This window comes from Canis lupus, chromosome 6 (genome assembly GCF_011100685.1).
Source record: "Canis lupus familiaris isolate Mischka breed German Shepherd chromosome 6, alternate assembly UU_Cfam_GSD_1.0, whole genome shotgun sequence".
Classification (NCBI taxonomy): Eukaryota; Metazoa; Chordata; class Mammalia; order Carnivora; family Canidae; genus Canis; species Canis lupus.
The window spans coordinates 24378506-24391854 of NC_049227.1; the positions used below are offsets into that span (position 1 = coordinate 24378506).

A 13349-nucleotide genomic window follows, 5' to 3' on the forward strand; every position below is an offset into this window, starting at 1 on the left:
GGGTGATCTGGGTGATGATTATTTCATTAGCATATCCAGGCAACCTGGAAGGAGGGATAATCTCTTGCCCCAGAAAAGAATGATTTTTCTCTCTATTGTTCTGTCTTCATTAAACCCAAGCATCACTATCTCTTCATAGAAACAGGATACTTCCTTACCTCAATATAACTTGGGAAGTAGCAAGGTCAAACTAGCTTCAGAACGACCTGATATGTGGGAAAGGAAGTTGCTGAAAGGAGTATTTACAAAATTCCAGAATATGAACTCCAGAATATGGAAATATCCACTTCTACTGATTTCTATGACCCAAATATTTCTTAAACTCTTCCCTCCTTTATATTAAACCACTTTGACTTAGGCTCTCCCTGCCTTTCTCCTGCTCTAGTTACAACTGCTTCACAATTGGTTCCACACCTTCAGTCTTGATCATCGTAGTCAAACTTTGTGTGAGCAAACTATGGGTCAAATCCAGCCCACAAACTACATTTGCATGTCCTATAAGCTAATAATGGTTTTTGCATTTTCTAAATGACTTTAAAAAAGAAGAAAAAGATATGTGACAGAGATGCATGTGACCCACAAGCCTAAAAAAATTTACTATTGTGTGCTTTCCACAAAAAGCTTGCCAATCCTTAATCTAAGCCATGCTCCCTCCACATCCCTTTCCAGAGTCATTCTTCTGCCAGCAGCACTGACAGGAAAACTGATAGGATACTGGAGTCTCAAAGCCCATCTTCCTGGGTTGTATCCCCACTGCACAGACCAAGTATCACACCCTTAGTACTATAAGAGCAACTTTTCTCACACCTGTAGGGTACTTAATATTATAAAAGTAACTCCGTTTACTACTATTTCCTCAACTAAACCTTTAACAAATTGTAGGTAGAAATTGTGTCCTCTCTTTTAAATTGCCTTTTGTTGAGTGCTTACTATAGGTGAGAGACTGACCCAGATACTTTTTTAAATAAAATGTCACTTAATTTCCCTGATAACCCTAGAAATTTGGTATTATCTTCAATTGACATCTGAAGAAACAGGCTATGATCACAGATTAATTACTGGTGGAGCCAAGATTTAAAGCTAAGCTCTATCAAAGCCCTGATAAAAAGTAGGTAATTAATTAATAAATGAACAAATTAATGTATATATGGATGAATCAATGGTTTTCTCTGTGACCTTATAGCCAGTGTTTTTAACAATATGGTCTTTATCTGACTTAACATTGACAAATATCTCAAATCTTGGAATTGAAGGGTATCTTAAATTAGTCTAATTTAAGAGCTCATATGATTATTTCTTTGTGCCCATTTTATTCCAGAGAAGATTCAGGACATTTAACATATGACCTCTCTCCATAATATTCATGTTAAATAGTCATTTAGTTGATAAAGCTACAGGCCAAATCAAGATTTTAGATAAAAGTACAACATCAGAAAATTGATAAATGATGTAGTGTACACTCTATCTAGTCTATATTTGTATATTGCTATTGCAGTATAACTAATCACTAATGCCAAATGTATAAAACACAAATCTATTCCACAGGCCCAAAATGCTACAAAGAAAATGAAGTTACCTTTAATCTCTTTTCCTTTTCTGAAACAATGGTCCTGATGAGGGTAAGTTCAGTTAGAGAAAATACAAGTATAACAACCAAAGGGAAGAGACTTAGAAAAAGCCACAAAAAATCATCCTTGTAATAAGCAGGGTATGGAAACCTCCTAATGCGAATGAAGAAATCACCAAATATAGTTTCTATACGTCTGCCGTTATGGTACATCATGATGGCCTGATCTACGGCATACTGGAAAATCAGGAACCCTTCTCTGATGTACCCTAAATGAGAAAACAAATTGTCAAATTCAGTATACCAAGAAACAGCCAGGCAAACAAAGGCAGCAATTTGGGTGATTCAAAGCTTTTAACTCAAAGAACAAAACAATTTCCCAAAACCTATAGTGATTTGGGACACAGATAATAAATAACATATTAACTTCCTTCCCAAAATTAAAATGTTACTTGAAAATGGTATAGTTGCTTTATGTAATTTTGTAAGACAAAATAAATGAGAATTCAATATTAGGCATACCAAACATAAATAGAAGTGATGCTCAAAACAGAATGTGATGCAATCCCATTTATATTAGCATCAAAAAGAATAAAATACATAGGAATGAACTTAACCAAGGAAGTGAAAGACTTATACTCTGAAAACTATAAAACACTGCTGAAAGAAATTAAAGATGGTACAAGTAAATGGAAAGACATTCCTTGTTCCTGGACTGGAAGGCTTACTGTTGTTAAAATATCCATACTATCCAGAATAATCTATAGATTCAGTGCAACCTCTATCAAAATCCTTCTGATGACCACCAGGTGTATGTATGGAAGTGTTGAATCACTAAATTGTACACCCAAAACTAATATTACACTGCATGTTAACAAACTGAAATTTAAATAAAAACTTTAAAATTCCAATCACATTTTTGTAGAAAGAGAAAAAAAATCCTAAAATCCAATTGAAATTGAAAGAATCTCAAAGAGCCAAAACAATCTTGAGCAAAGAGAGCACCTGCTCTTGTGAGCTGGAGGCCTTACACTTCCTGATTTCAAATATAATGTAAAATTACAGTGATCAAAAGAGTATGGTACAGTAGCAGCATAAAGACAGACATAAAGACCAACAGAACAGAACAGATAGCCCAGAAATAAATTCTCACATATATGGTCAAATGACCTTTGACAAGGCCACCAGAAGAAAGGATACTCTCTTCAAAACAAATGGTGTTGGATAAACTGGATATCTACGTGCAAAAGAATGAAGTTGGATTCTTACCGTATACTGCATGCAAAAGTTAAATCAAAAGAGATTAAAGACCTAAACATAACACCTGAAACTACAAAACTCTAGAAGAAAACATATAAGGTAAAAGCTTCATGACAGAGATGGCCTGGGTGGCTCAGTGGTTGGGCATCTGCCTTTGGCCCAGGGTGTGATCCTGGGGTCTGAGATTGAGTCTCACATTGGGCTCCCTGCAAGGGGCCTGCTTCTCCCTCTGCCTGTATCTCTGTCTCTCATGAATAAATAAATAAAATCTAAAAAAAAAAAAAAAAACAGCTTCATGACATTAAATTTGTCAATGATCTCCTGGATATGACACCAAAAGCATAGGTGTCACAAAAGCAGAAAATAGACAAATGAGATAACTTCAAACTTAAAAGCTTCTACACAGCAAAGGAAACAATAGAGTGAAAAGGCAACCTATGGAATGGGAGGAATTATTCACAAACCATATAACTGATATAAGGTTAATATCCAGAATATATAAAGAGGGCACACTTGGGTGGCTCAGTTGGTTAGGCATCAGACTGTTGATTTTGGTTCAGGTCATGATTTTGGGGTCCTAGGATCCAGCTCCATGAGGGACTCTGCACAAAGGGGGTAATCTTCTTGAGGGTTCTCTCTCTCTTTCTGCCCCTCCCCCCTCTCACACACACTTTTTCCCTCACTCTCAAATAAATAAATAAATCTTGGAGCACCCTGGGTGGCTCAGTTAAGCATCTGCCTTCAGCTCAGGTCATGATCTTAGGGTCCTGGGACTGAAGCCCTTGTTGGGCTCCTAGCTCAACAGGGAGTCTCTTTCTCCATCTCCTTCTGCCTCTCTCCCTGCTTGTATTCACTTGCATACTCACGCTTTTGCTCTCTCTCTCTCAAATAAAAAATCTTTTAAAAAATTAAAATTAAATAAATATATCTTTTAAAAAAGAATATATAAAGAACTCCTCTAACTCAACAACAAAAATAAGCCTATTAAAAAATGGGCAAATGACTTGAATAGACATTTCTCCAAAGAAAACACCCAAATGGTCAAAAAACATATGAAAAAAACATTCAACTTCACTAATCATCAGGGAAATGCATATCCAAATCACAATGAGCTATCAGTGTGCAACTGTTGGGATAGTCTACCAAAACAAAACAAAACAAAACAAAAAAAGCAGAAAACAAGTGAGGATTTAAAGAAATTGTAACCTTGTACTCTGTTGGTAGGAATATAAAACGGTACACAGTATGGAGGATTCCTCAAAATACTAAAAATAACCACCATATGATCCAGCAATCCCACTTCTTGGCATATATCCAAAAGAACTGAAGAAAGAATCTCAGAGAGATAATTTGCACTCATGTTCACTGCAGCATTATTCACAATAGCCAAGAGGAGAAAGTAACTTATGTCCCTCCATAGGTGAATGGATAAACAAAATGTGGTGTATACATACAGTGGAATATCATTCAACCTTTAAAAAGAGAGAAATTCTGTCATATGCTACAACATGGATGCACCCTGAGGACATTATGCACAATAAGACAAGTAATGTGTGATTACACTTATATTGGGCATTTAACAGAAACACCAAGTAGAATCTTGGTTTCCAGAGGCTGGAGGAAAGGAAAAATTAGGAATTGTTTATTGGGTAGCATTTCAGATCTGCAACATTAAATGTTTGAGATCTGTTGCACAACAACATGGCTGTAATTAATAATGTATCGGGCACGTAAAAAGTTAAGAAGGTGTATTTCATGTTAAGTGTTCTTATTACAATAAAAAAGTCTAACTTTTAAATTTCACTGAGCTAATTCTGATATTCTTTCCTACCACCTATCCTCAACTGATTAAATCAGCTAAAGTCCTAATAATTAACATAGAATCTTCATGTTGAAAGGGACCTAAAGGGTGACCTAGTCCAAACGTTCATTTCTCAGATGAATAAACTTAACCCAAAGTGTTTAGGATCATAAAGCTACTGATTAATAGCCAGAACAAAAAAACATCAAGTCACCTAACTCCCAGTCACCATACTTTAATCAAAGAATGTTCCCTCATACGAATTTTTAAATATTAATTTGCTATGCAGTGTCACTCAATAGTTGGGGAGGTTTTTTTTATTTTTATTTTTATACGACCAACTCTTCTGATTTTAAATTACTCTTTTTATACCAAGAAAAGATATTTTTAATGAACTTACTCTCATAAATTACATTTCGGTTGCTGTAGATTAATTGTAAGAGAGGCCAGACTCCTTTTTAACTTTTGCTTGGAAAAATATTCAAAATGTTTTTGATAAGATGACAAAACAACACACAACCAATCCCATCACTGTAACTTAGCTATTTTCATTTTTGAACAGCCATCCCAATATTTGTACAGATTCATACATACTTTTTTCTTTTTAAAGATTTATTCATTCATTCATTCATTCATTCATTCATGAGAGACACAAAGAGAGAGGCAGAGACATAGGTAGAGAAACAGGCTCCCTGTGGGGTAGCCTGAAGCAGGACTCAATCCCAGGACCCAGAGCTCATGACCTGAGCCAAAGGCAGACACCCAACCATTAAGCCACTCAGGTGCCCCTTCATACATACTTCTCATAGCTACAATTCTATATATGTGATTCTCTATTTACTAGGCCTGGTAAGGATTATTTTTAATGACTACACAATAGTTGTCAAACCAATATATCCTCATATTCTTACCCATTACTTATTATACACTGTTTTGATTATTGCCAATTTTTGTTGCTAACAGTTAAATTGCACATAGTTCTTTTCTGCTGTTGAATGATTTCCTAAAGATAACTTCTCAAGATTGTTAGTTAGTTCAAAGCCCTTATCATTTATTTTTTCCTTCAAGGTACTTTATACAATTAAAAAGGAATTTTAAATTATCATTGCATAAGTAAAACTCATTCATCAACCAAAAAGAATAATTTAACCACAATGCTATGAAACTTGAAGTCAACCATAAGAAAAAACTGGAAAGACCACAAATACATGGAGGTTAAAGAACATCCTACTACAGAATGAATGAGTTAGCCAGGAAATTAAGGAAGAAATTTAAAAAAATACATGAAAGCAAATAAAATGAAAACACAACAGACCAAAACCTTTGTGGTGGAGCAAAGGTAGTCCTAAAGGGAAATATATTACAATAAACCTAACTCAAGAAGCAAGAAAAGTCTCAAATATACAACCTAATCTAACACCTAAAGGAGCTAGAAAAAAACAGCAAATAAAGTCTACAGCCAGCAAAAGAGGGAAATAATAAAGATTAGAGCAGAAATAAATGATATAGAAACAAAAAATTAATAAAATTAAGAGCCTTCAGGATAACGAAACTAAGAGCTGGTTCTTCAAAAAAATAATTCTTTTTTAAAGATCTTATTTATTTATTCATGGGAGATACACAGAGAGAGGCAGAGACATAGGCAGAGGGAGAAGCAGGCTCCCTTTGGGGAGTCTGATGCAGGACTTGATCCCAGCACCCTGGGATCATGACCTGAGCCAAAGGCAGATGCTAAACCACTGAGCCACCCAAGCATCCCAAGAAGTAATTCTTCAAAAGAATTAATAAAATTGATGAACACATAGCCAGATTTATCAAAAAGATAAAAGAAAGGACCCAAAGAGATAAAATCATGAATGAATGAAAGAGGACAGATAACAACTAATACCACAGAAATACAAACAATTGTAACAGAATACTATGAAAAATTATATGCCAACAAACTCAGCAAGGAAGAAATGAACAAATTTCTTCAAATCTACAAATTACCAAAACTGAAACAGGAAGAAATAGAAAATTTTAATGGACCCATAACAAGCAAAGAAACTGAATCAATGAATCAAAAATCAAATAATCAAAAATCTACCAACAAACAAAAAGTCTAGGGCCAGATGGCTTTCCTGGAGGAATTCTACCAAACATTTAAGAAGAGTTAATAAATATTCTCCCCAAACTGTTCCAAAAAGTAGAAAGGGCAGGAAAATTTCCAAACTCTATCTATGAGGCCAGCATTATTCCAAAACCAGACAAAGATCCCACTAAAAAAGGAGAATTACAGGAAAATATCCCTGATGAATATGGATGCAAAATATCTCAATAAAATACTAGGAAATCAAATTCAAAAGCACATTAAAAGAATTATTCACCATGATCAAGTGGGATTTATTCCTGGGCTGCAAGAGTGGTTCAACATTAACACACATGAAACACCATATTAATAAAAGAAAGGATAAGAACCATATGATCCTCTTAATAGATGCAAAAAAAAAAAAGCATCTTTTCTTGACAAAAACCCTCAACAAAGTAGGGATAAATGGAACATATCTTAACATCATAAAGGTCATATATGAAAGAGCCACAGCTAAGATCATTCTCAATGGGGAAACACTGAGAGCCTTTACTCTATGATCAGGCACATGATAAGGATGTCTACTCTCACCATTACTATTTAACATAGTACCAGAAGTCTTAGCCTCAGCAATCAGACAACAAAAAGAATTAAAGGCATCCAAACTAGCAAGGAAGAAGGCAAGCTTTCACTATTTATAGACAACATGATACTCTATGTAGAAAACCCAAAAGACTCCACCAAAAAATTACTAGAATTCATATATGATTTCAGCGAAGTTGCAGGATACAAAATCAATGTGCAGAAGTCTGTTGTACTTCTATACAATAACAAAGCAGCAAAAAAAGAAATCAAAGAATTAATCCCATTTGCAATTGTACCAAAAACAGTAAGATATCTAGGAATAAATCTAACTAAAAAAGTAAAAGATCTATACTCTGAAAACTATAGAACACTTATGAAAGAAATTGAAGAGAACACAAAGAAATGGAAAAGGATCCCACGTTCATGCCCTGGAAGAACACATATTGTTAAAATGTCTACACTACCCAAAGCAATCTATACGTTTCATGCAATCCCTATCAAAACACTACCAGCATTTTTCACAGAGCTAAGACAAAACAATCCTAAAATTTCTATGGAGCCACAAAAGATTCTGAATAATCAAAGCAATTATGAAAAAGAAAAAAACTGGAGGTATCACAATTCCAGATTTCAAGCAATATTACAAAGCTGTAGTCATCAAGACAGTATGATGCTGGCACAAAAACAGACACACAGATCAATGAAACAGAACAGAGAACCTCAAAACAGACCCAAAACTATATGGTCAAGTTCCTCCAACAAAGCAGAAAAAGAATATCCAATCGAAAAAATACAGTCTCTTCAATAAATGTAGTTGGGAAAACTGGACAGCCACATGCAGAATTATAAAACTGGACCACTTTCTTATGCCATACACAAAAATAAATTCAAATGGATGAAAGACTTCAATGTGAAGCAGGAAACCATCAAAATCCTAGAGAACATGGGCAGAAACTTCTTTGACCTTAGCCATAGCAACTTTTTATTAGACATGTCTCTAGAGGAAAGGAAACAAAAGCAAAAATGAACTTCTAAGACTTCATCAAGATAAAAAGCTTGTGCACAGCAAAGGAAACAATCAACAAAACTAAAAGCCAGGCTATGGAATGGGAGAAGATATTTGCAAATGACATATCAATAAAGAGTTAGTATCCAAAATCTACTAAGAACTTACCAAACTTAACATCCAAAACACAAGTAATCCAGTCAAGAAATGGGCAGATATGAATGGACACTTTTCCAAAGAAAAAATCCAGATGGCTAACAGACACACGAAAAGATGCTCAATATCACTAGGCATCACAGAAATACACTTGAAAACCATAATGACATGCCACTTCATGCCTGTCAGGAGGGCTAAAATTAACAACCCAAGAAACAACAGGTGTTGGCAAGGATGTGGAGAAAAGGGAACCCTCTTGTACTGTGGTGGGAATGCAAACTGGAGCAGCCACTCTGGAGAACAATCTGGAGGTTCCTTAAAAAGTTAAAAATAGCACTACCCTATGATCCAGCAATTGCACTACTAGGTATTTACCCAAAGGATCAAAAATACAGATTCAACAGGGTACATGCGGGCCAATGTTTATAGTAGCATTATCAACAATAGCCAAACTAGGGAGAGAGCCCAAATGTCCACTGACTGATAAATGAATAAAGAAATATATGTATAGACACACACATACACACACACACACACACACAATGGATTACTCACAGTCATCAAAAAGAATAAAATCTTGACATTTGCAGTGACATGGATGAAGCTAGAGTGTATTATGCTAAATGAAATAAGTCTGCCAGAGAAAGATAAATACCATACGATCTCACTCATACGTGGAATATAAGAAAGAAAACAGATGAGCATATGGTAAGGGGAAAAAAAAGAAAGGGAAACAAGCCATATGAGACTCTTTAGGATAGAGAACAAACAGAGGGAAGGTGGGTGGGCGATGGGCTAGATGGGTGATGGGTATTAAAGAAGGCACTTGACGTGATGAGCACAGTGTGTTGTATGTAACTGATGATTTACTGAATTCTATTCCAGAAACCAATATTGCACTGCATGTTAACTAAACAAAATTTAAATTAAAAAATAATAATAATTTAGAACCATAAATACGCAGGCAATGTTAGCATATGAAGATGTGTCTATTAAGTCAACAGAGCCAACATTTACTAACTACAACTATATAAATGCAAGAATACCCACTGATAAGGTTAAGGAAATGATCTACAGTAACAGAAAGATATTTTTCAAAGGTATGAGGCTTTCTATATGCCTGTTTTTACAATAAAAACTCAATTTTAGATATGTACTGCCACAATCAATAAACTTTCTCACTCACTGGAAAAAAAATAATTCACACATGTTGATATGATTTCTAGCTTGCAACCAAAATAATAATTTAAATATGCTGGAGGACTGCTCACTTGGACTTCCCCCATCATCCTCAAAAGGGTTCCTGGGTCCTAGAGAAGGTGTGTTTGGAAAGAGAAGATGTGTATTCCATCCATTTACGAAGCTTTGCAAAGCTGAAGGTCTCTCAGTACCTGCACCAAGACGCAGATGATATTTTACCTAGGGAAAAAAAAATAGAAAACAAACAACGTGTTTGACCAATGAGTACTGAAAAGCAAGTATGAGCAGTGAAAGGAAAAGAAAATGCAAAGTTAAAAATTGTGTTTTGAGGATGGAGTGAGCAATTCAGGATTCTAAATGATAAGAAATGACAGTATCACTAATACAAGGGACAAACAGCAAGCCTCATGTGCCATAATCACAAAGTTTGAAATCAAGTAAATTTATATCTCTACTTTATCATCTTCATGCATTTTGCCTCTGAGTTACAAAGACACCAATATAGTGGTACCTTGTTTATTATGAATGTATTTTTCCACACCCACAACTGGCCTGCAAACTCAGTGAGATCTCAAACAGTTCTATTAATTTCCTTTCCTATTATGCTAGTCAATTATGGTAAAGATTATCTCTCTCTTCTAAAAGTGAGTAACAGAAAAGTGAAAAGCCCAGACATAGTAAAAGTAGGGATAATACAATTTAAGTGTAAAATGTTGCATATTTTAAGTATTACATGAAAAAAATGATATATCTAGAGAGCTAAGCCAATTTCAGGGTTACAGTAGATCTGAGTAGCCTGACAAAGCAAGAGGTTACAGTTGCCAAAGGTCTGTAGAGGCAGAACAGAGAAGTCAGGAGGATGAGAAGGAACAGGCAAGTGCACTGAGTCTAGGCAAACATTCACATAACCCAGTTATTCAAAAACATTTTAAATAGCTACAGGATGCTTAAATACTATTAACACACAATTCTCTACCTCAAGGAACTGGCCAGGTGTTCAGGGAGCAGAGAAGAGAGAAGGGGAGACTTTATATAGGTAGCTACAGCAAGAGTTTTATAGAAATTATTAATGAGTTACCCCCAAAAATGAGAGATAGGCAGAACCAAAAGGAAAGAGGATAACATGATCAAAACCAGAGAAGCAGGAGATCACACAGTACAAACTACTACAGGTTCAATATTGCTAGCATGAAGTTCAAAGGGAGAAGAGGCAACATAAAGCTGAAGAGCTATTCAGTAAACAGGTCACTGATGACCATGTATTCCACACAAAGGACCTTCATGGAGAACTCCTGAAGTTTTTTTAAACAACCATAGTGACATGATCTTTTTTGTGTTTTTAGTAGATCACTGTGGTATCTATGGTAGAGATATGCCTTGCTCAGGAAAATCAGCTAAATTACCAAAGAGTTGGTTTTAGGGGTAGGATGGGCATGAGAGGTCATCAACTCAGAAAACAGATAAGACATTTTGTTTGATAAGCTGTGGAAAAAGAGAACTGGCATCTGGGGAAATAACGTGGGGAATCTTGTCAGGTATCCATTCTAAATGCTACACACAATGAGTCATCAACAAAAACAAAGCTTGTATTACACCAAAGTTATCTGAAATTCAAGCCAGAGACTCTACATATACCAATGAACCTGCATCATATTCAGCATATACTTTTGAGGCAGTAATTTAGTACAGGTAGGCACAGCTGGGAAAAGTGAGGAGAGGATGGATAGAAAGAAAGGCTACCTACTATCCGACCAATGATCTTCCTTTTTCTTTCTTCCTTCCATTAGCAAACACTTGTATCCTAAATGTAGGATTTGGCTCTGTGCATAGATACTATAGGTTCATCATTTCCCTCAACCCTGGGAAGCTCATCTCTAGCATGTGGTAAAGAGATACACCAAGTTACCAAGTTCAAACACTGTCCATTTTCTCCCCTTAAGGGATGTTATCAGAGTCTTCCTCCACGTCTCTCCTAATTTGGACACAACCTGGAAAATCCTAAAAGCTGATACTAGAGATTCAGAAGAGAAACTAGGTAATTCACTCAAAACAAAGAAGTCTTTCATATTGGAACCTCTACTCTACTTCTTAAAGGCCAAACTTTAATATTTGAAGGGCCTCCAAATGAGTTATTACTGGTGGGTTACAGAAGTTTCCAGACATGCGACCAGTAATAATCAAGAATTCTGAAAGTTAAAGCAATTACCTCTTTGGAGACATAAAACAAATATATTAAAACATGACACAAAGTACAAAAAAGTAGGAAGGAGGCATTCACCAGAACAAAAATAAGCAGCAGGTGGATTGTTCTAATACAAAGTCAGAAAAGCTCCTTCTAGAGTTCACAGTCCCAGGAAAGGGAGATACCTCAGCCTAAAATACATTCAGACATGGGTGAGTGAGCTGTTTTTGGTTTTGCCTTTAACTTTCATAAAATAATAGCTTTGTTAAAAACTTCACTTCAGATACCAAGTTAAAATGGCAATTACTTTAATGAGCTAAAGTTAGCTCATTAAAAAGTTTAAATATCTAATTATAGATATGCACTATCTGAAACTCCAGAAGGTATTTAAACAGATAACAGGCATTGCTACCCTTCTTTTTTACCTAGCTATATTCTTATTTTCTTCACCATTTGCAAGACCGGAAGCATCTGCCTAGCCAGGGAGAGTGTTAAGGGAGCATCCTTACTAAAGCTCCTGTTACTCTATTTTCTGAATATAAGGCAATCAGGCAGCAGATACAGTTTTCTCCTCATGCTATACATCAGTATAATGTAACAGTTAAAAGCACAGGTATTAAACCATGTATTAAAATAAAATAAAAATCCCTGTTCCGTTATATACTGGTTGTTAGGAACTTGGGCAAATTAGTTTTCCCCATTTATAAAACGAGGACATTACCTATATCTCATTAAATCTCTGAAACCTAACATATAAAGTTTTAGATAAAACTTTCTTACCTTAAGTGGCAAACTGTCATGTCTATTTTTGAAGTCATGATCAAATACAATAGCAGCCAGCACACGAACCTCAGGCTTCTTTTCAAACTCAACATACTTCTCAAACTCTGCTTCTGAAGAAAAGCCTCGAACTGTAGAGAGAAAATCTCAGTAAGTCATCACATAAACACAGAATGTCTAATGATTATCCCCTATCTGTACCATGAATACCATAACCCTATCATAACATTATACTTTTTAAAACATTATTACTCAAACATTGACATTACAAATCTTAATTTATATCTGGGGTACACAAGAATTCTTGCATTTTATAGAAGTTGGAACATATTAGAAACAATAATCATTACAACAACTATATATTAAGGTATATTAAAGTAAACTGGGACGAGGGAACTTTTCAATTGTGTTTTGAAATCTAGTGATTAAAAAATTTTGAGGAGGGCAGCCCCGGTGGCTCAGCGGTTTAGCGCCGCCTGCAGCCCAGGGCCTGATCCTGGAGACCCTGGATCGAGGCCCATGTCAGGCTCTCTGCATGGAGCCTGCTTCTCCCTCTGCCTGTGTCTCTGCCTCTCTCTGTGTGTGGGTCTCTATGAGTAAATAAATAAAAAATCTTTTAAAAAGTTAATTTTGAGGGGAAATAAGTGACAAAATTATTTCTGTAGAAAGTGTATTTCAAAAAATATTGTAGAATAAATTGTAGAAAACAATTGTCATAGAATAAAAGTAGTTAATTTTCTCATT

At 35.4% G+C, this 13349-nt stretch overlaps 1 protein-coding gene across 16 annotated transcripts in view; it reads right to left on the reverse strand.

Annotated features, from left to right (window-relative positions):
* Positions 1–13349, reverse strand: part of LOC489979 (ATP-binding cassette sub-family A member 3-like) — a 191200-nt gene that overhangs the window by 153921 nt on the left and 23930 nt on the right. For 14 of the 16 annotated variants that reach the window (XR_005360835.1, XM_038540120.1, XM_038540119.1 and 11 more), the window contains 3 exons: positions 12606–12736; positions 9715–9862; positions 1577–1836 (listed from right to left, as the gene is read on the reverse strand). Coding sequence is in view for 15 of the 16 variants with exons in the window: in XM_038540120.1 (XP_038396048.1) it covers positions 1577–1836; positions 9715–9862; positions 12606–12736 (539 nt within the window). In the remaining variant the exon portion in view is untranslated. The remainder of the gene's footprint in view (positions 1–1576; positions 1837–9714; positions 9863–12605; positions 12737–13349) is intronic. The other 2 variants (XM_038540127.1, XM_038540128.1) reach the window with 1 other exon arrangement.